Source organism: Mesitornis unicolor, unplaced genomic scaffold, assembly GCF_000695765.1.
Source record: "Mesitornis unicolor isolate BGI_N332 unplaced genomic scaffold, ASM69576v1 scaffold661, whole genome shotgun sequence".
Taxonomy (NCBI): domain Eukaryota; kingdom Metazoa; phylum Chordata; class Aves; order Mesitornithiformes; family Mesitornithidae; genus Mesitornis; species Mesitornis unicolor.
The window spans coordinates 2,219-29,833 of record NW_010161429.1 but is presented as its reverse complement, the minus strand read 5'-3'; the positions used below and the strand labels follow the sequence as shown (position 1 = coordinate 29,833).

The 27,615-nt window shown below is 39.1% G+C and overlaps 1 protein-coding gene across 1 annotated transcript in view; it reads left to right on the top strand.

Moving 5' to 3' along the window:
- The window catches only part of PPAPDC1A (phosphatidic acid phosphatase type 2 domain containing 1A), a gene marked incomplete at its 3' end in the record, with an annotated part of 35,056 nt that overhangs the window by 5,241 nt on the left and 2,200 nt on the right, over positions 1-27,615 (top strand). The window contains exons 3-5 of the mRNA XM_010192743.1: positions 711-801; positions 3,982-4,045; positions 5,818-5,942. Of these exons, the coding sequence (XP_010191045.1) occupies positions 711-801; positions 3,982-4,045; positions 5,818-5,942 (280 nt within the window). The remainder of the gene's footprint in view (positions 1-710; positions 802-3,981; positions 4,046-5,817; positions 5,943-27,615) is intronic.

Below are 27,615 nucleotides of genomic sequence, written 5' to 3'. Positions count from 1 at the left end.
ATCAAGCAGTTGTCTCAGATGCTGTTCACAGAAATAAAGCATGTGCATTGGTGTGCAGATGCCATTTCACATTCCTTATGGTAGGAATCCTGTCCTACATCACTGACAATAAAAGAATATGGTTTTGCATAACCAATGAGTATACCTAGTATTGTTTTTCTGGTTTTGAACAAAACCAAGGAGTTGTCTCCATATCCAAACACTTAAAAGAATCATAAAGACATGATCTTCCCAATGCACTCAAGAATAATGGTTAAAAAGGAAACAAAGTGTAAAATGAAGAGCATTTTTAAATGTCAGGAGGTTGATGCTGGAGCCTGTTGTGTGGAGTAGGGTCTTACACAGCACAGCCTGGATGGGCAGCTTTCTTTCAGCCAGGCTTAGTGTGGAAAAAATGCACGAGATCTGTGTGGATCAGGGAATGAATTCTGTGGGCCTTAGACTGTTGCTTTGTCATTTATGAAGCTGACATTTTAAATGCAGCTCTAGGCAGTTACAAATCAATTATAACCCACAGTTATATTACAGTTTTAATGTATTCCTTGCCCAGTAGTTGCAAAGACAAATCATCCCACTTTGCTTAAGGTCAGGAGCTTGATAAAGATCGTTCAGCCTTCCAGTTTAAATGGAGCTAACTGGAACTAATTATTAATCAGTTGGACTGCAAAGGAATTGATGCTCTCACACATGATATTTGTTATCTCTTACAGGCAATTTCATTCCTTACACCACTAGCAGTCATTTTTGTGGTGAAAATAATCCGGCGAACAGACAAGACTGAAATTAAAGAGGCTTTCTTAGGTAATGTATGTCATACTGCAAGATGGAAAATGTGTGATAGCTCTCAGAGATTGATTGCTATTGTAGTCTAAGCCTTGAAGAAAACCTGTCTCTGTTGCAGTCCATTACAGTAGTTTTCAGTGCAGTTATAGTTGCAAGCCACCTCACAAAAGCCTTTGGTTTTATGTATATCTCTAAATGTTCAAATTCTGTGCCTTAATTCCACAATCTAGCTAGCAAGGACCAGAATTCAATCAACAGAGTCAAGACCACCTGAGAGACTGTTCAGATATATATTTTTCTGTCACAACCAATCTATTACTTACCTCTTATTTATACTTGCAGCTATTCTAAATTAAGGGTTTGACAGAGAAGTCCTGTGAGACTCAGCTGCTTACTGCAGGAAATTACTCCTCTCATTGTTTTCTCTGACCTCCTCCTGGAGCTGACTGTTTCCCCATTGCAAAATCCACGCTCATGGCTCAGCTTTTCTAATCATGAGCTGACGTTTCATCTTAAACTGCCCATGGAGTTGATGTGCTCTTAATCCTGGACTGCAATCTGCTATAGCTGTGTTATGGGTGAGGTCCAATTGCAGTTGTAGGCAGCAACTTTGAGCAGAGGAGCAGGTAGACGATGGGGGTGGCAAGTCTTAAACTGTCCCGGCTAATTTTGACTGTTCCTGTCTTTTGAGATATGTCTTCTAGTGATATGTGCCCAGACCCTTCTTATGTAGATATTGCCAGAGACCAAAACTGACTAAGATGCTTTCACTGGCAGGGGATGCTTTGAAACACCAAGAACTGCAAATGATTTTGTTGGCAGTATGTTTGAAGTATGCCTAATTCTGAAATTCTGTTTTACTGACTAATTTGCATGTTAATTTATTGGCCCTTGGATTGTAAGGTCAAACTGATACTCAGCCTTGCCTTAGCTAGATAGGATGTAAATGGCACTATGTATCTGCCTTGGAAAATTTATTTTTAGATGGGACTGGGTTTCCTTGGCTTGTTCTTTCAGCAGTTGCTCAAGCACAAGTGTGAAAAGATCCTAGGTTTGTGTTAGCTGCTGCCAGTCATTTGTAGTAAGCTCTGAAGTGTCTGGTAGTGATATTTCACTGACAAGTCCATTCAGTAGAAATAACTCTGATTCATAAAATGCGTACAGTCACAGTTCTGGGTTTCATTTCTACTAGTTTCTCCATCACTTATTCTCACCTTTTTGTTCAAGAGACATTCATTTTTTGTGTTGTGCTTGCTCTCTGTTACACTTGCCTCTATAATGTCCAGGGGAAAATTTGCCAGTTTCCCCAGTATTCTTGCTGCCCAGACTTTAAGGAAGCCCCAACCTTAATACAGAGTATTGCTGTTCAGTATGTGCCATAAGTGTGGAACTTCTTAATTATGGCTTAATTATGTTCAAGTCTACTGTACATTAATGGGATTCAGTATGTTAATGTCTCTGGTGATGTGAATCTCATGTGAAGATTCATTAACTGTGGTGAAGCTTTGCAGATTTGCTGAGATCTGGCGCATAAAGTTCACAGTGAATGATCAGGAAATCCCCCCAAAAGTGAATTTCTTTTGGCATCATATGTAGGAGAGATCAGATGTTAAAAGGATGTGAAAATGCTTTGTGCCTCATATATAGCCATTAATATAAAGGTAATTCAGTACATCTAGGGCAAGGAGTAGTTATCTTCCTAATGTAGGTGCTCTTATTAATCCTTCCCCTGGAAATGCCTACATCTCTCTACTGACTAGATTCATATTGCCCACCAAAAGTCATATAATCTTTTCTAAAGGGAGCAAAATAGGAGCAAAAGCAGTTTGTTTATCAGCTGTTCACGCTGTTGTTTGATACTTGGATTACTGTTGTAAGGAATATTCAACAGTGAAAGAATGGTTCAGTCAGGTATGCAATGAACCATCAAGACAAAGTTCAATGAAGAGAGTAAACATTACTGTGTGTCTCAGAAAGCAAATATCTCTACATCTCCCACTTTTTAAAATATTTGAGAGGAAAAAGAAAGCGTGGGATTGAGTGGTCACTGAACATAGGTGTTGAAAGTGTAAGACTTTTTTTGAACAATATCAGTGTCTCTAGGATCAACTTGTTCTTTTATTTTTGCTGGCAGCTATTGCTGTAGTCTGAGAAAACCCTTGTTTTTGCTTTGATGGAGGACCTTTTTTTTAACTTAAAGAAAAATAGATCCTATAACACACACATTTTTATGATCTATAATATCCCCAGGCAAAAATTTTATGGAGACAGGATGAGTGCTGCTGAGGTGTAGCATCTGGGGCAGCAGTCCAATGAGAAAATAGCTCATGTAGCTGTCATAATCAAAAATTATATTACCGTAGTTGTTCTGCTGGAAAATTCAGTGGCTCTTGTGTTGTAACAGGGAGCTACAGTGTGGACTGCAATGTTAAATCAGTTTTAATCTAAAAGGATTGTATGCACTGGAGCCAAGTGCCACTGGATCAAGGCAGAGATCTTCACAGGCTTTAGATGAGGTACTTCAGAAAGTCTAGGGACTTGGCATGCTAGCACAAGTAAAGATGATGATTTATTCATACCTGCCATGACAGTTACTGTTTATTACTCCAGTTTTATTAGGGAAGTTGGTTAATCCTGGGAGTGAATGTGAGGGGAAAATGTCAAGAGTTTTAGTTAAAACATCCACATCCTTTTGAAAGAAAAAGAAAAGAAATAAACTAATTATATTTTTAGCCAGAAGGCAAATCTCTATCCTGAAAGTGGACTGTTTACATACATAAACACATACACATATGTGTATATGTATCTTATGTATAGTTCTAGACAGGAATTCTCCTTGAACCAAAGAGTGTAAGATTTTCATCTAGTAAATTACAAAACTGATAAACACAGAACTTGATTCTCTACTACTTGTTTCCATTTGATGATTTATGTCTGTGCAAATGGCATGATAGGAAAAAGCCTTGCATAAAGAAATAAGATTTCTCAAGAGTAAAAGCAGAACGAAGTCAGTCATGATTATTATCATGCTCTGGGGTCTGCCCTTAATCTGGGTAATAAGAACAACTGTGGGCTGCAAAGATCATTGGGTTTTCATTTCAGTGGAGGTTTCAGTCTGTAAATCAAATGCTGTAATGCTGCAATTTATAGCTTGGTATTTAGGTTATTATTGTTCTGTTTGTTCATTCTGTTTTGTAGCTGTTTCCTTGGCTCTAGCTCTGAATGGCGTCTGCACAAATACTATTAAATTAATAGTGGGAAGGTAAGTCTTGTCATGTTATAAATGATGGCTTTAACTGTTCAGAGAAATGAAGACAGAGTTGACAAATACAATACATCTTAATAAAAAGATAGTTGCTGCTCCAAAGCACGTTGAATTAGGAGGAGCCCCCATGAAGCTGTCTTTTTGCTGGTGCAGGTGTTGTACAACTTCATTATGTGACATCCAGCTGGGGTAGGAGTCTATGCCCTTGTATTTTGTTATTTGTTTGACTGGTTGGCAGATATGGACAGGTGAGGAGTTGGAAAGGAGAGGTGTGAGCTGAAATTAGTTTATTAAATGGGCAACACAGAAGGGAAGAGACACAGCTCATGGGAGTTTAGATGCCAGTGCCACTAGGCTGATTAAACAGAAATCAATTGAGTCTCTGTATAACCCAGCATTTTGTGTGAAGCGTATTGCTGAATGTGGTATTTCCAGGTATTAGCAAGACTAGGAGTCTATGCCCTTGTATTTTGTTATTTGTTTGACTGGTTGGCAGATACGGACAGGTGAGGAGTTGGAAAGGAGAGGTGTGAGCTGAAATCAGTTCATTAAATGGGCAACACAGAAGGGAAGAGACACAGCTCATGGGAGTTTAGATGCCAGTGCCACTAGGCTGATTAAACAGGAATCAATTGAGTCTCTATAACTCGGCATTTTGTGTGAAGCATATTGCTGAATGTGGTATTTCCAGGTAATAGCAAGACCCATGGCAGAACAAACCTTAGAGCTAAGACATAAGTGGACTCCTAGCAAGGCTGTTTTTTAGGGAAGCATAAGTTTGAATGAAGGGCTCAGAAAAATACTAGCAAACAATTATTGGCGATTATTTTCTCTCTGGAAAATAATTTTTGGGGTATTTTTCATCTCTTTATAAAGAATTTTAATAACTTCAGCTGAAAAAGATATATGTATTTGAGTTGAATTCATGCACTATTTAATAGAGTCCGATTCTGCATTTGTTGTTCAACTTTACCTGATTTGCAGCATTGAGGAAGCAGTGTTAGTGCTTGGTTTCTGATGAACCTCATGCCCTGAAGATAATGGTTCTTGACACTTATTTTGAGAGTGCTTTTGAAATATAATTAAGAGTGTCTGCACCATCTTCAGGCAGACATGAGCTCATTTTGCCCTCTCTCCAAGCCAACTAGTTGCTCTGTCAGCTCATCTCTGAATCTGTGGTCATTTGCCTTGCTTTTCTACACGGTTTATTAGCTCGGGATCAGTATGACACCAGTCAAACCTCCGTGCTATCGTTCAAGCTCAGAGCAGCATCAAAAGAAACTCCGAGGTTTGTTCCATGTAGTTAGGGAGTCAGCATCAAGGCTGATATTAGGATTTCATGGTGGTTTTGGTGCCAGTCTTGCAGCCTGAGTTGTAGTCCTGCTCTCAGCTAGACGTGTCAGCTAGAGTTGCACAATTTTGTGGGGTTGCTATGCTGCTTTGCTCTGTCACTGGAAGTGCTGTGCAAGATTGATTGCTCTAGGCAAGAGTAACTCTGCATGTTCATTTTCTGAGACAACTCCTCCTTGCACGCTGTGCTGGAAGCTTCCCTGCAAAAAAAGTGACCTTGAATTGAGGGATGTGATTTGGTGGTGGTCTTGGCATCTTAAGGGTCTTTTCCAACCTAAATGATTCTGTGGCTTCTGTTGCTGTGTTAAGGCAGGAGGGAATGAACTCTGTATGTAATAAGCAGTAAATGTAATAATCAATTTGAGGTTTATTTGTTACTACAGCTTTTATATTTTTAATGTCCATGGTGTTTTTTGTAGACCGCGTCCCGATTTCTTTTACCGCTGCTTTCCAGATGGAGTAATGAACTCTGAAATGCACTGCACAGGTGATCCAGATCTGGTGTCTGAAGGCAGAAAAAGCTTTCCGAGTATCCACTCTTCCTGTAAGTTTATTTAAAAACAGTGCCTCATTTGTAAAAAGCTGTCCTATGTATGTTCTGGAATTGCTCTTGTTTTGTTAGATCATGAACCTGATTTTTTCTGGAGGGGTCTGGACTTCTGTCTTAGGTCACCACTGCCAGAAATTTCCTTCTGGAAATAAGGAAGGGTCACAGGCTCACAATTTTGTCTTGAGAACGACCTGACTTCACTGACCATAGCAGGACTGTCAGCAGAGTGGAGCACTACTCAAGGTTAAAGAAAACAGGGTATTTCTGAGGGGTTATATGGTCCCTAATGCAGACCTCTGTCTGCAACCTTTGTCTACATACTGAATATTTCTTTTGTTATATTCCACTGAAGTATGAAATATGACAAGGCACTTTTGACCCACATAGTTTTGACAAGATCTAGTTAGTATCTTTCAAGTACTCAAACTGCTAAACCAAAGTTCAAGTCACAAAGACAGTTCAACTGCTTTTATCATTAAGGTTCCTTCAGGGGAGATTGTATACTTGTAGGTGGAAGGAGTAGAAAGGAATACACAGATACCACGTTACATCATTTTGATGCTGTTCATCCTAATGAACTGGGTTCACTAATTAATTGAGGTTCAAGAAGTCCCTGTAATAGTAGAAGGTACAGTAATTTGCCAGTAGAAGGATGATTCTTTCATTCCCTGTTTTCTTTTCTTTTTGCTGGCTGTGGCTAAAGCAGGGGTCCCTCCCTGTCAGTGCTAGCCTTGATTTTGAGGTTCTTATACTTCCACGTTCAGGTGTCTGCTGTCACTGGGCTGCTGTGCCTGGCCACAGGCAGAAGTGAATGGTACTTCTGTTCCCAGCTCCAGCAAGCAGAGGAGAGCAGGTCAACTGTCCTAACTTTTCTGTCAGCATCACAGCACAGAGGTAGCGTGTAATGGGGGATCAGGTATATCAATAGTGTATTATTTAGAGGAGCAAGTAGGCAGGAAATGATGTACATTTGGCACAGTTTGGAGTTTCTATGGTTTCTTGTCTGCTCCTAGGACAGCACAGTCACTTGTCACTACATTTGGCTTTGAGGTGGTCCTCAGTCTAGGTCTGATGGTTTGAGCAGTTTGAGCACTCCTGGTTAATGCTAAATCCTGACAGATGTTTAGGTGGCTTTATGAAAGCTCCTGTCTGCTTTAATTAGCTGTATTAACTCAGACGTTTACAAAGATTCCTTTCTCTGTCTCGAGGAGCTTACTTCTAGAGTGTTTTATGTCAGGTGTCCAATAAAACTTCTTTTCATCTGCAGACTAACTTGATTACTGTGATCTTTTTTGCATTTGTTTTTTTTTTGGCCAGCATTGTTTGTTGCCTTGTGCTGTTCTGTTTCTGAGAACTGCCAATTGAGTACCAGTGAGTCATATCTCTGGAATTTGTTTTTCTGGTCTTTTTTTTAAAGTAATAACTTCAGGTTGTCTAATTGTGCAGAATTAGATATCACAAACAAGTTGGGTAGTAAGATGAATGAAATTCTGATCTGGTCTTGCTCCCTTTTTCTTGTTTGAGTCCCAGAAACAGATAAGGGAGTAGTAGATGTTTGTGGATATGTTATAAGCTTTAAAGTCCTAAACAATAAACCGACTTAGCTGTCTCAGATTTTGTTTATAAACTGCAATTACATTAAAGAGACAATAGCAGATTATATTGTATGCTGTTTAGAACAAATGATATTCATTGCTATTTGTAGTCTGCCTTCAGATCTGGTTGTCACAATTAATTGCAATCCTCTTGGTTAAGTATTTCATCAATGTATAATAACAAAGGCTTAAACCAAGTGCATGTATGTACTCGTGTACTAAAATTTACAATTAGCACTCAGCAAGTGTTTTAGTTGGTCACTTTACTGAAATGCAGCAGAGATTAGAAACATGGTATGTGTAGCGTGCTCTGCTTTGCACACTAGTTTTTGACTAATTTACTAGTTCTCTTACCCAGACTGCTTGTCACACAGCAAAGCGCTTTGTCCCTGTGCCAGTGCAGCCACAGAATGCATACTGGGGTTTTACTTTTAACTGGTATTGGTTTTATAAGCACTGAGTTATGTTACTGCAGCTCACAAAAATTCCAGAGTGATAGCCCAGTGTATTTAGATCAAAATTATGAGAACAGCTTTCTCCATCACTGGCTAATATAATATTAGCATCTGGCTGAATTGACTATATTTCCCACTACAAGGCCTTTTATTACAATGTGATAAGAATTAAAAGATACTATATATGCAGTAATTTTTAGCTGTTGGCAAGTGTATGCTAGAGTGAGGCAATTCTGCAGCTGCTTGAAGTACTTAACTGTTTGAAGCCTGATGTTATAATATCCAAGTCTCTGACAAGACTGTGCTTGAAGCCTTAAAATCCATACGTATTTTAGTCTCATAATGGAAAAGGTAATTTGATAATCTTACCATGCTAGCCCCTGTTCCTTCTGTGTAGCAAAATTATTTAGATAACCTGCATTTTCAGTCAAGAATAGTTTATAGTTGTGATAGTAAATTTAGATTCTTGCTGTTATTTCATCCCTCACTAGACTGAAGAGTGAAAAGCAAAAAATGTAGGAAACACAATGTTGTGCTATCTTCCTGAACCTGTGAAGCAATGAGGATGTTGAAGATACAATAATTCATGTCTGGAAATTTTGCCATAGTTCTACATTGTCAGTATTTTTTGTTTTGTGTAATGTATGAACTATACCTCCTCTGCTTCCTGCTCCCTGTGAAAAATTGTTCTCTTATCTCAGTTTTAAAAAGCTATCCTTCTTGCCTGCGTAACATGCAAGTCATTGCAAATTTTCCTTCCAGAAACAGTCCAAGATTTTTTTCTTGGCTCCTATCTTCCTTCCTTCAGGATAAGATTGATTCTAGATAAAATGAAGAAGTTCTGTTCTTCAGATTTCTGTCATCTTTTCTCTGTTTGTTGTGGAATTTGTGAAGCAGCACCAAAAAAAGGATGTTTTTTTAGTTTCTGTTGCTGTTTGTGGGTGCTTTTTTTTTTCCTATTTTCATGGCTGTGGAAATGTAAGTGGGGAAGATGAGACCTGTCATAAACTATGGTACCTCTCTTGAAATGATAGTTACAAGTAGACCACTACAGTTTGGTGTTTTCTGCTTCACTTGAACACATGAAGAAAATAAATCACAAGTAAAAGCTGCCAGGCAGCTCATAAAGAGGTTAGAGGCTTTAGTCAGGAGCCGTTTTCATCTTCAAAACAGTTTTTCTTATAGTGTTCCTTGGACAGGCTGTCAATCAAAAGCTTTGTTATACCAGGATCTAAAACCTCATCCATGCAAAATGAGGCCTTTAGCGAGAAAGTCTGTGGTGCTGTGAATGTTGTGCTGTAAGAACATAGTGCAGGGATGTGTAACAAGAGAGACAGCACTGACACCCCCGGATGGCCTGACCTGACCTTGCGTACTCAATAAAAATGTTGTGAACTACCTGTCTTCCACTTTGGGCGTCAGCTTGTGCCCTGAAGGAGAGTGCGTTCTCCTTATTAGAGCATAGATTATTTTCTCTGTTTAAATTGCTGTGTCTTTCATCTCCCTGTGCCAAGGAGTGCATGTAATACAAGTAAGAAAAATCCAGGGATCACAAGCTGTTCTGTAAAGGCAGAGAGTGACTTTCAGGTAGATGCAGACTATAGTTGCCTGAGAAAATTGAGACCTTTTGTACCAAATCAGAACAGGAGGTTGACCTGCATGAAGACAATGCTGGTGTTACCACCTCCTCTGAACGAGGAGCAGAACTCTATCTGCAGTGGCTGCTGAAAATGTACTTTGAGTTGCTGTACCTCATTCAAGGCTGCTGTCTTTTGTTGTCCTTTTCTGGAAAGACTACTGAAGTTAGGTGACTCCTCTTAATAGCTTGATACAACAGCAACTTGAGTTTAGCATCTATGGAAGTGCAACCCAACATTTAATGACTCCATTGAAATTCACCTGGGAGTGCATGTTATACTGGATCAAAGAAGTCCCTGGACCTTCTGGATTGTTTGAAGTGTATTTTACCTCTTTTCCAGTTGAACTGCTGGTGTGTCTTGTTTGAGGGAATCAACATTTGGGGATAGGGAGCCAAGACTCCTGCCTGGGTCCAGTAGCTCAGAGGAGTTCCTGAGTCCCAGGTTTACATGTAGCTATTTTGACCAAAGTGCTTCCAAAATGTAGATCTGTTTTTCCATATTTAATATTTCCATGGTTTTATAATCCATTGGCAGTTTTGTGCAGTGTAAAGCTGCTACCTGTGAAGATACCGTGCAGCTTCTCCATGTCCATAATTCATTGAAAGAGTGATGTTTGTGATGATCATAACTACAGCACTTCTTCCTCCTCCTGCATCCTTCCTGTGTCCTCTGTAGAGCTGTCCTGCAGAGAGTCTTCAGGCAGCCTGCCTTGGAGATGGCATCCTAACCTCTCAAGATATGTGGAGTAAGCACACATACCCTTCAGGGTTTGTTCTGGATGTACTTTGCAAGCTTGTAATCCAAGTAATAAGTAAGTCTCAAATGTGTCCTTGAGAATAGTGGGAATTTCTGAACATCCAAAAGCTAGCTTACACCATCTGAAAGTGCTGATGGTAATAAGGAGTGGGGGAATTTGTCCATCTCTGTGGTGAGCTTCTGAAAAAACTTTTTCATGTGTTTGGTAAAGTATGATGGGAACTGCCCTGTGCTGGTTTTTGTTTGTTTTGGTGGTTTGTTGTTTGGTTTTTTTTGCATAGTTTCCTCACTTCAACCTCCTGATGTGCAGCAGAAGTGAGAATACATTGATACCTCCAATCACTCCTTGCAGTGCTGGGAAGTACATAAGCCAATTGCTAAGGCATATGGAAAATGAGGAGGTGATTGGTGGTAACCAAAGGGAAAATAGTGCCTGACAAATTTGGTGGCTTTTTGTGATGGGGCTGCAGTATTGGTGGATAAGGGAAGAGCAACTGACGTCATCTGCTTGGATTTGTGCAGTCTTCAACACTGTCCCATGTGACATCCTTGACTCTAGAGAGATTTGGATTTAATGGATGGACCACTCGCTGGGTAAGGAATTGGCTGGATGGTCACACTCAAAGAGTTGCGGTCAATGGCTCAATGTCCAAGTGGAGACCAGTGATGAGTGGTGTTCCCCAGGGATCGGTATTGGGACTGGTACTGTTCAACGTCCTTGTCAGCGACATGGACAGTGGGATCAAATGCACCCTTGGCAAGTTTGTGGATGACACCAAGCTGGGTGGTATGGTTGACACCCTGGAAGGAAGGGATCCATTCAGAGGCACCTGGACAGGCTGGAGAGGTGGGCCCATGCCAACCTCATGAAGTTCAACACAGCCAAGTGCAAGGTCCTGCAGCTGGGTAGAGGCAATTCCAAGCACAAATACAGACTGGGCAGAGAACGGGTTGAAAACAGTTCTGAGGAAAAGGTCTTGGGAGTGCTGGTTGATGAGAAGATCAACATGAGCTGGCAATGTGCGCTGGCAGCACAGAAGGCCAACTGCATCCTGGGCTGCATCAGAAGAAGTGTGACCAGCAGGGCGAGGGAGGTGCCCCTCTGCTCTGCTCTGGTGAGACCCCACCTGCAGTGCTGCGTCCAGTTCTGGGGCTCCCAACAAAAGACGGGCATAGAGCTGTTGGAGTGAGTTAAGTTTATGTGTTGTCCCTCTCTGGTTGGTTAGTAAACTGTCTTCTAGCTACTTGGCAGGTGTCTGTCATGGGGATGCACAGCAAGTCACCCATCACAGTTGGTTAGAACCTCCATTCAAAAAGAATGATAACTTGTTTGAACCACACTAGCGCTTTATCAGCTGATGCTGACTCTTTGGTTTTAAAATCCCCTGTGTTCTTACTCCATTAACTGAAGCAGCAAAAGGTGCATGTTCAAATCCAGCAGTTTTACAAGTGGAACATCTGAACTGCAGGAGATCAGTAGCTATTGCACTATGGTTATGCTGCTAAAAGAGATGGCTGTCATGACAGAGAGGCAGAGAAGAAGAGAAGTATATGACCGGTAAGGTAGTTGTGATGTTGCTGTATCACCAGTCAGATGGCTGTCAGCAGGGGGACAGCTAAAGGGGCAAATTCTCTTTTCACTTTATGGTCCTGGTAATGTCACAAATATAAAGTAGTTCTGTCAAATATTGCATGTTTTGTTTTCTGTTTTGAACAGTAGAGTTCAGTTAAACTCTTGAAGCCTTAATACACAAAAGATATTCAGTTTGCTTGTGGAGTTTGGGGATATCGGCTGTTCTGTATCTCGTTTTGGAAGGTTTGGCCTAGAAGCCAGGTATGCTGAAATCTTACACAATTCAGTCTGGAAACAGACTTTGTCTTTCAGGTCCGCACAGATTCACAGACACTGTAGATGGAAAAGCCTTCTTGTTTCATTTACAGTACAAGAGTTCGTTGCTACATACGGATGATAAAGTAAAAATGTTCTTTCCTTATATTAATTTTAGGCATCTTACACAGTAGGATTTTCCTGCAGCTTAAAATTAGGCTGGTTATTTTATGGTTTGTGAGTTCACTCTAGGATAGATGCCTCTCTCTGATCTAATCTTGAGCCACCTAATGAGACATTTCTTTTCTGAGCTTGGTGCCTTATTTCAAATTGCTCTGAATTCGTCATGTCCATATGATTCTCCTCTATTAAGATATAGATTAATATTACAGTTTACTATGTGTTCCAATAATTTTCTGCATAATTTGGGTTTTTTTGCCGTCATGTTAACTTCATTTTCTGTACTTATGTGTATCATTGGCAGCACATTTGCTTGTTTTTCTCGCCAAGTGTGCTAATAAGGAGTTCAGGAGATAATTCCTTATGCTAATGCACTGTGGGATTCTCCAGGTATCAAAAAAATTGGAAAACATCTGTAGGTGAGAAGTTAGAGTCTCCCGTGGTTCTTGCACTGGTTTTGGGGACTGGTGCAAAGAGAGCTGACTGCCAGCTAAATATGAGGGCCAAGGTGATGCTTTAGGAGCTGTCAGTGTATCACTGTTATTCGCTTTTAAACCCTGTTCATACGTTTCTTGGCAAGTGATATAGAGTCATAATCAGTGCATGTTGTAATTGTATGTGCTGTAAGTTGCCTACGTAAGGGTAAGCTTATGTGTGGGGTTCCTGTCAGAAATTATCACTTGTGGAGTATGCTATGAAGAACAAGTGTTTGAAGACAAGTAGATGCCCTGTAAAATAGATGCTATCACAATATGCACTGTAGTCTTCTGAAAATCCCATAAGGCGCTGTGTAATGCAAAGCAAGGAAACTAATTTCAGCATGCATTTAAAATCTAGCAATTTTAGGAGCAAATGAACTGAAGCAGATTTCCATTCCTTAGGTCTGAAATCTTTGAAAGGCTGGTCTTAGTATCTGGTAGAATTTGATGTTTTCTGCTTTATTTAATGAAAGAGACTGTCAGTTACAAATAGTTCAATTACTGCTGCCAAAAAGTAATTTAATGTGAGATCTTTTTATGTAAGGTGAAGGATCTTTATGGAAAAAGCTATGGTTGTGCAGTGAATGGTTGGAGTCTTTGACCAAGAATGAACACCTGTCTTCTTTACTGGATATTGTTAGACTATTTGTATGCTGACTGGTAATTGATTTTAAAGCACCATTTACCAGGACTGCAGGTAGATTTCTGCAGGTGGAGGAGGAGTTGAGCATCCTTTGTGTGTATGAGGAAAGAGGACTGGTAGGCAGTTTAGGGAATGAAGAGGTGGAAACTGAGACATAGTACAGAATCACAGAATATGAGGAGTTGGGAGGGATCTCGAAAGCTCATCCAGTCCAACGCCCCTGCCAGAGCAGGATCACCAGACCAGGTCACACAGGAACACGGCCAGGCGGGTTTTGAATGTGTCCAGAGAAGGAGACTCCACAACCTCTCTGGGCAGCCTGGGCCATGCTATGTCACCTTCACAGTAAAAAAGTTTTTCCTTATCTTCAGGTTGAACCTCCTGTTCTCCAGCTTGCTCCCATTGCCCCTTGTCCTGGCATTTGTAGAAAAGATAGGAAAACAGCTATCAAGGAAAGCATCTTGTAGAAGCACAGATGTGTAAAAATCCAAGTTTTACTCCAGTTGCAGTCTGAAATTAATTTCCCTAAGCTTTTAGCTGTGAAGATTTTGGCTTAAAATAGGAATCCAGATCATCTTCCCAAGTTTGTGATACCAAGTTTTGGGTACAGAGCTTTAAATCAGTGGGAGAAAGATCTGACCCAGGGCATTTTAACTTTCTTTGACTCAGAATTCTTTTGTATAGATGAGGATAGGCCACCAGCAGAAAGCCAAAAAGTGTTGCAAAAGCATTATGTTTTTATATTAATGTAGTTTAATGAGTGAGTCTTGGCCTGTTGACAAAACCATGTCAACTTCCTGTTTAGATCTGACCTTAAATGTTTGCACATGTTCATATGTTATTTACCAGAGCAGTAAGTAGATTAAAAAAGTAAAGTAACTAGATGCTGCTGAGCTGGCAGTCAGAAATATTGCAGTACAGCATCCAGCCACACAACAGTCTTGTGTTCCTGTGTCTGGTCGCGAATGTTGTGAGCTGTGGTGGTAGAGGAGGTTGAGGGGAGCATAGCACAGTGATCTTGGAGTGTGGGGGTCTTGCTGTCGTAACCTGCCTTCTCTTCCACGTTTCTTGACCTTTTTTTGGGTAGTCATAAGAAAATATTTTTGTCAATTATTAAATAGCTAAAGGAATGTCAAAAGCCACATTTTTTACAGAGAAAGGGTGCATCCAGAGACCTGTTTCATAGCTCAACTCAACAGGTGCTGGACCATGGTGTAAATACAGCTTTTCAACAGCAATAAAAACCATAGTATTGTATTCTGATCTGCTTTCCAGATAAATGGTTTCTGAACAGATTATGTCCTGAAGCTTTCTTAGAAAAAAGTAGCAGATTTGCAATACAGACCTTCAAATGTTCTGTAAAATATGTTGTTTTGGTTAAAAAGAAAAAGGAAAATCCCAGACCATCAGATACCTTATATGTAGTCATCAAGTCCTTGTACAAGCAAGTATGGGTAAATAATAGTAGCACGACACGTTTTATTTAGAAACGCCAAAAATCTTGTGTGAATGAAATGCCAAGTTCTTGACCCCATTTGCTTTCTTGGAGGAAGCGGTTAATTCATCGTGATACAACTCCCTTTAGACTCTTTTTTACTCAAAACTTTTGCAAGCAAATTGCCATTTCCAGAGTTTTGGCCTCAGCTTTATTTAGTGACTATTTTTAGATGTGTTACTTCTGAATTGGTCAGAACTATTTAAGCTGTGTTTTTCAGCCAAAGGATTGCTGTTTTAGATTTGAGTATGTTTCATGAAGCTGGTTTTGATATCTTTATGCTGAAGAAAAAAAGAATGGCCTGAGTTTTGTGTGTTTCTGAATATGGAAAGTCCACATCCCTTCTCATAGAGAAACCTATGGTTTTTCTGTCACATTGAGAATGTTTTTTCTTATGTTTAAATGCATTTTTTTGTACTTGAGTTTGTGCGTGTTGTCTCTTCTCCTTTTACTGGGTATTGCTGAGAAAGGTTTGGCTTTACTTCCCCTAGCACAGGACTTCCCAGTTCCCTGTGCAGGGGATTCTTTGGCCGTTGATCTTGGATAGAAAGGTTCAAATTGATGCTGGTGGACTTCACATCAACTGACTGAAAGACAAACCTGATAAAGCTTAAAATCAGTTGAATAACTCCGTGGCTGTGGAGGTAATTAAACTTAGAATTTAATGTTGGGTTGGATAGAATCATGGGAACAAAATCAATAAAAAAGAACATTTTCTGTATAAAAGAGCTGTACTGGCAGTAGAAGAAATAAAATACTTATGTGAATTTTTTTTCGTAGCTCCAATTTAGTTACTTAAATTAGTTTGAAAAATTGAATTTTGTTTAAACTGTGCCATTGATTATTTTTTTTTAATAGAAATCTTTATTGATTTCAGAGATTCTGTTTTGCAAGGAAAAATCAAGGTTTGAAGAAATGACTTTGTGGTAACATCTCGGTCTCATTTGTACAGCCTCCAGAGTGAATGTTAACACAGTGCTGCACAAGAGCTTTTATTTCTTGTGTGTGGATTGTTTCTCTTTTCCTCTTCTTTGTATGATATTGGCTGAAAGAGAGTTGTAGGGATTACTGTTGAATACAGCTGAAGAAATTGGAGAGTTTCATCAGAAATACGAAATGAAGCATGTAATCAGAGTATTTGGTTGTAGGGACAATAACAGCTACTGTTATGTTATATGATTTTAATTACCTCCTTGATGAGTGAAGGGGTCTTGGCATGTTTCAGAGAACATTAACCTTTTAGAAGTGAAGAAGAAGAGTTTCTCTGCCTTTCAAACTATTGCATGTACTTACATCGCAGCCTTCATAGACAAGATGGTAAATTATATGTATGCGCTCAACGTTTATGTATTGGTTGACCCCATTTTTATAGGGAATTAATGTTTTTAAAAGAAACAGTGTTTTTCTCTGTATATTTTTAATAATTTATGCTTTTTATACAAAGGTATAGATACACTGTTAATGTAACTAACATTAGCGGTGGCCAGGTTTGCAAAGTTGTAACCTATTGTAGCATCATGAAGAATGATTTTTTTCATGGTTTCATTATCCAGGATGAGCCTTTGCAGGTATGAACTCAATGCAAATCAAGGTGAACGTCCATTTCCAACACAGAGCATAATCTTGCTCTGATCAAAATCAATGCTATAACTGAATTGCCTGGAGAATTTGAATCTATTAATAGTCATCATTACTACATCAAAGTAGTAATCAACAAACAGGGTTACTGGGGACCATGAACAAGGAATTAGGATCTTAATATCTACTGGGCACTTTAATCTAGCTTTAAGAAAACATTGCCAGTGGAGCATGTTACACAGCGTAGATTCTGTTTATATTAGAAGTAGGATATGCACATTATCAGAGTACTGGATATGAGGTCATCTGTGCTTATTTGCTGCAAGAAAGAACAGTGTCTCCAAGAAAGGAAATACAAACAGCAATAGGGAAAAAGTAATTGGTTATCCTTTTCTGCTGTCATAAATAAGATTACATCTTCAGACCACTGGTGAGTAGTAATTTCCTCCTTTAAGTAGCCATATTCCATTATGAATGACAGTAGTAATTGCTCAAACTGTTGTAACAAGCTTAAAAATATATAAGAATTTTTTTTCTGCAGAGGTCCCCCAGCCCTGTATTCGAATAAGGAGAGAGGAATCCCAGCTGACATTTTTCATCGTATTAGCATTTCTTGCTTTGTGAGCAGCGTCAGCCCCCACATCCTACAGATATTAGGAATATGCATCCCTTTGCCTCCAGCACTGACACGTCTCAGAAGTGGAGTACTTGTGCTCACTTCTTTAGTAAGGCTCCTATGGAGCAGAATGAAAAGGATTATACAGAAAAGGGAATATAATTTGCATTTAATGATTGTCATTGAATGTGGGTTGCAGTAGGGGAAATTACCATGTGCATCACCAACCTCATGCCTCACAGAGCATCCCATCTTCTCCAGAAATGGCAGTATACATAACTTCAGAGGCAACACTCAGAAGGTGAATGCTGAAGGTTTGTGCTCCCCTCTTTTTCTAGGAAGAATCAACAGTTAATTTCCACAAGCTATCAAGAGTCTGAGTATAAACTGGTTCTGGTGCCAGTTTATCAAGCAGCTATAACGCGTATTATTGGTATAAACAAGGTGGCTATTAACCTGCCTATTTTCTTTTTGTAAAGATACAGCCACACAGGTTGGCTGTTCATCTTTGACAAAGCTTTCCACTTATCTGCCTGAGACTATACCAACTCTTGAGGTGAAAGGACATGTCCTTGTCTTTCCACGAGTCTCTCTGCAAACAGTAGGCTTGCTTTCAAGCCGTGTAAGAGCTCTTTGCTTCTCAGCGGCACCCAGCCTTTTTTGTTAAAAAGACTAGAAGAAAAGATGCACGAGGTGTTACATCTCTCTGCTGTCTAGCAAAATTCAGCAGTTCTTCTTGAAAAGCTGAAAGTAATGCAATTCTTCATAGTAACTTGTTATTCAGCAGTACCAAAGACTGCATGAAAAAACAGAAATTGTAGCAGATGAGCCTGGTGCTTTTTTGATCTCAGAACTGTGGTTTGCTGACTTGCAGTCCACTGTAATTTGTGATTCATGTGGGATTTTTATTTGTTCTTGCTTTTCCTAATCTGGAGACCAGGTCATTCAAGGAACTCAAGAGTAGAGTGAGACTTCAGAGGAGAGTAAGTGAAAACATGGATTCATCTTGAGTTAATGAGGAGTAGACTGAATGACTCTGAGTCAACATTGCTCTTCCTCAAGTGCTGGAGGGCCAAAGTTAAAAAAGTGAGCTGGAAGTATGAGTAAATCTGAGGTTAGCTTGGATAAACTAATTTTCCCAGCAGCTATGGCTGTTTGTTAGTTATGATAACTGTTCTATTTGCTCTCATCTATGTAGGAAAGAAGCTTAATTACCTTTCAGTCTAATTCTTCCTTTTTTCTCTTGCCTAATTTTAACTTTTCATGTAAAATTAGTAAGCTAAGGTTGAGGTGTATTCTTGCTTTCACAGCCTGCAGAAGACTTGTCTGTGATATTGTAGACTTTAGCTGTATATAGAGCTAAGACTCTTGTTCTTCTGACTGACCTTTTCAGTTAAAAGGACTTTGAGTTACACTGGAGAGCTAAAAGATCAATTTTCATCTCTGAACTGCAGTGACAGCTCTTCTCTGGAACAAAACGGGTCAGAAAGCTCAAGACTAATTTGGAAATGGATGGCTATCAACTCAGACAGGGGAGGCTGGCACATCAATTTCTGACCACCTGTAAGAAAGAAGTCTCATTACAGCGCTGGCAAATACTGAATTTCCTTGAAATTGCCATTGCAGCATAGCACTGACATCATGCTCCAAAATCCATTTGGTATGGTTTTGTGTAGCACTTCTGTGTAAGAACAGACCAAATGTAGAGACGTTTCTAAGACAGGTGTGGTGTTAGCTCTTCCTCAGTAATAGTTGTCCTTCAATGTCTTAGTAAGTGTCCTTCAATAGTCCTTTGGTGTTGAGTTTTCTTTAAGGAAGGTAAGCTCAGCAGTGTTTTAGGCAGCACTTGGAAGGTAAGAGAAGCTTTGGCTACTGCAATGTATATGAGAAGCAGGTTCATAGCCCAGGACAAACCATGGCCTGGTTACATGTTCATTGTATTCATTGCATAAATGTGATTATTTCCTCTCTTCTAACTTTAATTTCAGGTCAAACTCTGGTCTTGGGAAAGATATCCCTTCATACTCCTCTGCAAAGAGAAAATAGAGACTCGTAGGTGTAGTCAGAATTGTGGTTTTGAAAACTAGAAACTGATGTTTGTGTCTGAATTTGGCCCCCTTCCCATCAGCTGTGAAGCATTTTGATCATAGTCAATCAGGAATGACTGCTAGAAGCTGTCCTTGCTCTTAATCTTGATAGGGTAATTTTCTATGTCTGTAAGACTTTCTGTGGCAGCATTTTCATTCTGATCAGGTGCACGATGTTGGAGACAGCATCGTGACAGTCACTTCTTGTGGCACTGTGTTTCACATCACAGTGTGGTCCTGGAGCCTATGATAAGAATAAACCAGAATATGCATGAGAGCATTCTTGGAAGTAAAACCAGCCTTTCTGTTTCCATGGGGACTTCAAATCTATCTACAGGGCGGTCCTTTAATGAGTTGAGGTGTGTCTTTTCCTCTCTACAAGGGCTAGTTGGGATCAGTCGCCATATGATACTGGTTGACTCAAAACCTTTTGAGCAGCAAGAGTGAGAGAGGCGACTCACATAAGTACGTGTTCCTGTAGTACAAATAACTGTGAGTCAATCCTGAATTATTTTAATGAAAACAGGAGTATCAACTACAATTCTGCTGAAAGAAAAATAAATCAATAAAAACCTTAAAATTGAATTATAAAGTTAAAATGGTAGGTACCTTTCTTTAGCGGTGGATGACTGATTTATCAAATTGCAGAAATCTCAGTTATAAAGATTTCTGGAAACGTTAATTTAGATCTCTTGAAAACAAGGGATTATTAAAAGCCTCTTGAGATAAAAAACTGAGATAAATGCAGGAAACCAAACATATTCTTTATGCCAGAAAGAGAAAAGTACAAAACATCTACAGAGGGGCTCAATTGGATTTTGCTATTACTGTCAGTTCTACATAGAAAGCACGAGCTATTACAGATAAATAGGTAATTTTTTCCCCATCTCTTCTGCAGAGAGCTGAGCAAATTATGAAGACAGTGTTTTAACTAACAAAACCTACACTGAAAAAGTTTATGCAAAATGTTTCTAAAACTGAAACTGCATTACTGCAATCAATCAAATTTCTCTGTTGATTTTGTCTCGCTCCAGGAGAGGTCTAGACTGAACATTAGGAAGCACTCCTTCACCGAGAAGGCAGTCAGACACTGGAACTGGCTTTCTAGAGAGGTGGTCAGTGCCCCAAGGCTGTCAGTGTTTAAAAGGCATTTGGATGATACCCTCAATAATTTGCTTTAAATTTTGGTCAGCCCTGAAGTGGTCAGGCAGTTGGACTGGATGATCATTGTAGGTCCCTTCCAAGTTCTTCTTTTTCCATTCCTTTTTCTGTCCCTTTTTGCGTTCTCTCTTCACAGTCAGACTAGGAATCTCCTTGGTGTGAATTGTGATCTTGGACAGGTAAGGACTACTACAACAGTACTTAAAAGTAATAGCACCTTTGCTGTTGCCTGGCTGATTGGTTAATATTTTATTTTCTCTTTATCTCCACAACTAACTGTTCCACTCAGTGTTGTTTGTCACTGTGTAGTGCATTACTGTTGTATTACCCTGGAGGAGCTGCCTTCTCTGATGATATCAAAGCTGATGATGCAGTTCATGCTTGCTCCAGATTTGTTTGATGAAGCACTAATTAAATGACTGTAGTATTTGTGGTGTGTCTTGCTGTGTCACTAAAAAGAAAAGAGGAGACTGGAAAATATTATGCCTTTAAAGTGAAAGGACAGCTAGCTCCTCCTCCCTTTTTTACTAAATAATCGAAATTAGTTGTAAAAATGAAAAGACTTTTACATTTTGAAAGCCATTCATTTCTTTGAAAAATTAAAATTAGTTATGTGCTTCAGAATGAAGAAATTATTGAATTTCGATAGAATTGTTTGCTATCCTATGATAATTTATATAATATGTTACTGCAGTACATATAATTATAGTTTGGTATCTACATTTCAACTGTTAATTATCTTCAGCTAGCAATTTCATGGAGGATAATAATATTTCCTTCAGTTGAAAGTGAACATTTTAAGAAACAGATGAGCTACAAGCCACAGGTTTTTTACTGTAATTGCTCTTACTCCCCTATTTTCAAGATAAATCTCTCAATTAACAGCTGTATGGCAGTGTCTTTCTGAAATATTTCATCCTCTTAAAGAAGAATCCAGGGAAAAAAGGAATGGATTTCTTAGATACACAAGGAAAAAAAAAATTAAAATCCTCCTGCGGGGTTTATTGGCTTCTTAATTCAAACTGTAAGTATACTCAGGAATGGTTGTATTCAGTGCTTTTTCCTCTTCTCTGGTATATTTACCTCTCAGTGCTCCATAACCAAGGCTGTTTGAATTCATGAGAGGATTGTGAGATGAACTCTTTAAAGTTTACTTTTCCAGCTCTAATAATAAATAAAGTCCTGTGAGTCCTGTTTGAGGTTCAAATTATGTATATGTCTCAAGCATACCTCCAAAAGACTTTATCTTTTTCCTGAATTTAAAAAAAAAGTGGGTTTTTAGTACGATAGCATAACAGTGTAAAGCAGTGGTTCCTGATTACTATTCATCCTACCGAGCAAACATGTTCTATACGTTGTCTTTTACACTGTAGGTTTTATCACAGTAATGTTTTTAGTGCACCATATGGTAATATATTTTCTATGCATGATTAAAGAGCTTAATCCCAATTCTGTTGTTTACTTCAGAATGGACAGCAACTTTATTTTTGCTGTCTTCAGAGGATCTACACTGAATTGGAAATGAACCAGTCCCTGTTTCTCTCAAGAAAGTTATTTAAGTTTCTCTAAGAGAGTTATTTACAAGTTTGGAGCCCAGCATTGAACTCAGTGATGGTTAACGTAGCTGTGCAGACACACCTCTTGGTGTCCTGGTTCACTTGGCTACTTAAAGTGTGATTGAAGAGGGCTTCAGATTGCTTACCTGTCTTTCCCCAAAACTCTTCCTTCTTACATAAACCCCCCAGTGATAAGTTCCTCTCGCAAATGGTGGATAGCTCAGGCTTCATAGCTTTGCACTTTGCTGTGTAGCAGGAATAAATAAAATAAATAATAAATTAATTTTTCCTGTTCCTGCTGGATCTCGCAACATGAGAAGAGAAGCACAGATCTTTATATAACCCTTACTGCTGTAGCTATGCGTAGTCCTGGGGTTTCCTTAGTTTCTTCTTGAAGTATTTAGGGAGATTATTTTGAGGCAATACTAACACAGGTATAATTGAGGAACTCCTTCACGCTGCCTACATGTTAATCTGTATGCTTGTTCCAATTCTCTTCAAAGAAATTTTAAATTAAATGCACATCCACAAAAGATTCATACAAATGCTTGGCATGGTGCAGGGAGGACAAGTAGTTGAGCAGGATGTGATCCGTTATCAAGGATACTACCGATGGCATATGTATGGCAGAGCAGGAAGTTACCTTGATCTGATCTGTGGAACTTGGTATATGCCAATGTTGAACTGCAAAGTAAAAAATGCTTTTGACAGAGGTTATTTGTAGTTAGTTACCTTGTGAATCCCCCAGTGACAATAATTTATATTAGAGTTGGAGAGCTGATATCTAAAGCTCATGGCTAGATACTGTGTTTATGCTAAGGTCTAGCAGAAAGAGTCACTGTTTCATTCATACTGACCTGTTTGAATTAACCTGGCAACTCATCTCAGTTTTAACAATATTTTCTCAAGAAACTAGAGGCATGGTAACAGGACTTTATTTCATAAAGGGATGCACATCTTGTCTAACAAAAAAGAGACAACGCTTGGCATTCATGATGCCTGCAAGGAGAAGTCTGCACTAGCAGGGCCCACACTAGAGCTGCACCATCGCGGGTGCGTTCAAGGACCAGTTGCATCCCGATGTCATTCTGTCCTAAGATAAAATATGACACAAGTTCATTAGTTGGGCCTAATTTCACTGAGTGTAATTGAGAAGCATGGAGATCTTGGCCATGAGGAAAGAGTAGAAAGACTTATTTCTCTGCAAGGTATGGTTTTGTCTGATACAGTTGTACGATTAAGGCTGAGTTTGCAAGACAGTCTCTTGTAGCCTGTATTAATTAGTGCTAAGGCCACTTTGATTAGTGCATCAGTGCTGACCCCTTCTCCTCAAAGTAATTCCAGAATCTGAGCCCTTTTAGGTCTTGTCTTTGCTGTATTTTCAGAGAAAGGGGATTTTATCAAGGTTTCCATCAACAGAAACAGCAAAGCAGGGCATGGAACTGGTTCACTTTTAGGACTTTTTGTAAATGGCATCATTAATTGAACTAATCAGAACTCGGGTCTCATTTTTTGGTAGCTTTCAGATGCACTCTGAGACAGCTTTAGGTATTTGAGGTGTAATGATGTGTCTTGAAAGGTGCATGAAACTAAAATAAGCTAGAAAAAAAACCAAAAACCAAAAAAGGTTCATAAGAATTCACTGTGACAGTCTTGCTAAAACAACCTAATGACTAATACTGTAGTTACTTGCTTTTCAGATAATATGGGTCTATTTTTGTTCTCTAACATGTTTCTGTCTCTGGTATCTCCTTTTTGTTCCCAAGTCACTGCATACATTTGTAATTTTTGATGTGCTTTTCATGTTGTTTCTGCTGAACTGTCATTCTTTGTGAAAAGAAATTAATAAAGCTAAGTCAAAAGGAAGGTGATTGACTGTCCCACTTGGAAAAAAATAAAAATATTTTGCCGGTGATAATAAGCTCAAAGTGATCTCTGGGAATTGTACTTCTATAAAATCCCCTTTGAATTGAATTTCAGCATTAAAATTTATGCAGCCATTTGGTATCATACTTTTTCCTTCAGGAAAGATAAATATTTCAGCCTTTGAACAGTGTGAAACTGAAAACATTCACCAGTAGCCCTAGCTAAAATTGCTGTGCAATTCCAGTGATGAATAGTATGTGTTTGCATTTGGAAAATATACAGTAATCACTGCAAGTGTAAAGCATTACAGACAAAGAGATGGATCATTTTCTCTGATTGTTACATAGGCCATTTGAATGGTTGTTTTCCAGTTTCATAATTTGTTGCCACTTAAATAAGTTGAGGATTATTTCTTCAGCTCAAAAATGACTTAAAGACGACGTATTGCTTGCTTAGCAAAGCATTCGTTAAAATTTGAGAAGGTCCACATGGGGTAGTTTTATTTTCAGAATACACCCACAAAAGCAGTTATATTTTTAATAAGTAATTTGTTTGGGGTGCTTTAGATCAGATTCTTCTTCGGTTTCTCGCTTTATGCATTTCAACTTAGTGATCGGTTTGGTCTGTACAGATGGGTTTTTAAACTCGGATCTCCCATCAGGAGAGAATTGGATGTCGGGATGGGGTTTGCTGTGTCTCTAGATGCTATCATCATCTTTATTTCTTCTGTGAACTTTTTTTTTTTTTTAAAGAAGGTGATAGAAACAAAGTGAAAGATTGAGTCTTACGTAGTTTTATTTATTATAATACTATTTCAAGTACCATTATGGTATAGTTTTAAAATGTGCCTTCCAATAGCAGTTCCAGATACCTCACCTACACAAAACAAGGTGAAAGGCACTCTCTTAAGTTGGTGATTCCTAAACCATTAGGATAAAAATGTCAAACCAGCACTTTCTTGCCTTCACACAGAAGTGTACAGCTTTCCAGTTAGTTCTAAAAACCAATTCAGTTGAGTTTCTTTTCTAATCTTCCATTTTCTACCCTCTACTGGTTGCTCATTCATCAGCTCTGCGAGGCTTAGAGCTGGTACCTTCACAGAGTGACATTATCCTCTTCAAGGTTTTCCATGGTGACAAGGTTCTGCGCCCTTTGATCCAATTGCAGGATGAGAACTTAATACTTGAGCTTCTTGGGCAGAAGACATGCCAGGTGTTGAATTATTTAGCTTGTGTCATCACTGTAACAGTAAATAAACATACTCAGATACTTCCTTTCATTTATACCTCAATTGGTGCTTATGTTTGCATAAATTCTGCATGTACTTGTTTATTGTGAAGCAGAAGCAGCATTTTTTGTAGGAAATTGGAGAGCCTTACTGATTTTTTGCCTACATTGCAGTGTTTATGTATTTCTAGTCCTATTGTGTTTTACTGAATCAGGTCCTCAGATGAAGGTGGCCCATGATGGTGGTGGTTTACAATTTGACTGTGGTTTTGTCAGTAAGATCTTCACCAAGTGATTGGTGTTGCAAGTCTTCTTGCATCCGAGATAATTCTCCTCCTGTATCTTGAGGTTTTTTTCTCTGAAATTTTCCAGACTCACATTCTGGTGCTATCTGAATCATACCTAATGGTGTGATATATAGGAGGTCAGACAAAAAGATCAGCTGGTCCCTTCTGGCTGCCAACCCTGTGAACTTATGACCTGTCCTTATTCAGCAAGCAAAATCAGCAGTGTTGTCAGCAGAGAAAAACCCTGGTACGCTTTGTGAACTGGACTGACTTGAAGTGATGACTCCAAGGTGGTGGATCCCATGTGTAACTGGTATTCAAAAGTCTCATTCTGAGAATGGGAATAGAGAGTTCATTTAGAGGAGCAGAGAGACATCGTGCTTGTTCTCTACCACCCTGTTGGCTTGGGTTGTGTGACAGAGCTTGCAGTGCAGTCTCTGAATGGTTTTATAGCCATGATATAAACAAAATAAGTTACACACCTTTGATTGGCAGGTCTGCATAACCAGGGGATCTGTATTATGAAAAAGCAAAACAACTAGAACAGGTGTGAAAAGGAATGGAAATGGATTTACTTTTTCACAAACTACTGTTTATTCATGAGTGAGGGACTATCTAGGTACCATGGGTATTATCTGCAGAGTGCATCTGCATTATTAAAGATTCTCTGTTGAGAATAGTTGAAATAAAACCATATAAATACAGCAAAACATAATGTGTGAATTCCACTGGTTCCTTTAAAGAAACCCAAAACATGCATAACAAGCACTATGAATCTCAGAACCTGTTCAGAAAGGTACAAAGATTTGCAAATCCAGGATTTTTACTGGTGTTCAAATAGCCACGTTGGCCCTAAACCAATTATCTGATGCTATTTGCAAATCCAGGAAAATGGAAAAGAACAATACGGGGACAAATTAAATATTGCTTAATGTGTTTTCCTCTTATTTGAAGTCTTTTATCCTCTTTGAGTTAGCTTGTAGCATCTATTCCTGTAAGACTTAAGTTTTCTCTTTTCATTCCAACGCGCTTTTCATCTCTTTTTAAAAAAACTATAGCTGCCTTATTTGAAGAGAACTGTTCAGTAACCACTTTCAGAAGGCAGAGGGAGGACCTCTCGCTAGGGCACAGGCCCTGGCTCTCCAGGAGATCCTTGACTGATCAAATCCCCTCTGCTCTCTGCATTTCACCTTGCCTTCTTTGCCTTTGCATCTTTAGCTTTGTGGGACAGTGTCCTCTCGGCGTGTTTGCACAGCACTTAGAAAAATGGTAACCCTGTCTCAGCTGAGACTGCTTCAGTGCAAATATTCCATTTTCTGTCTTTCAGTACATTCACAGAATCTCCAGTGTTTTATCAAGCCCTGACAGAACACGTGGCTTGTCTTGGTAGAGATTTTCTTGTGTTCACCAACTTGCAGCGTCAGGATTTTGATATGAGTTAGATACACCAATTGTTTAAAATATCTCACTTCTTTATAGTGTGCATTTCATTCATTCTGCTCTCCTCTTCCAACATTTAAAAATCAATTGAACATTTCTGTCTGGAATTTGCATCAACATCTGTCTTGAGTTAACATTGTTTGAAACTAACAGACTGATTTTCTTATTTTATTATCTCATGTGACATGTGCATTTACATTTTCTGTGTGATACACTGAGATATTGACTAGCTGGTGCAGAAAAAAATCTGCTCAAACACGTTCTGCTGATTGACCCATTCCTCTGTGTAAATATCACCAATAGTCCCAGATTTCTTGAAGAGTGAATAGTTTTTCTTAATATCGTTGACTGACAACATCTTCAAAATATAGCTATCAAGCAAAGAAGTTGCCCACCTAGAGCACACAGCAATCGAGTTGTCTTTGAATATGCAGTTACCTTTCTAATGGATACCCCACATCCCAGAGCATTTCACTGTTAATTCCTGTTCTTTGCTGCTGGCTCTGCACGCACTGGGACTGTTGGTTCAAGCAGCTCTTTCTGGATGTGCACGCTCTAGGGTAAGGGAAGTCAATCTTACAATATTGCAATGTAAAGCTGCTCCGCAGAATATTAGTTTCATAGCCACAAGCTAGAGCATCATTACATTACTTTTCCATCTTACATTAGGCATAAGTTCCCCGGAGGAGTGTTTGTGAGTCTCTTTTCTTCCTGACCTTCAGTTTAGAGGAACACATCAACTACTTAAGGCAAAATCTGCCTTTGTGTCTAGTGCAAG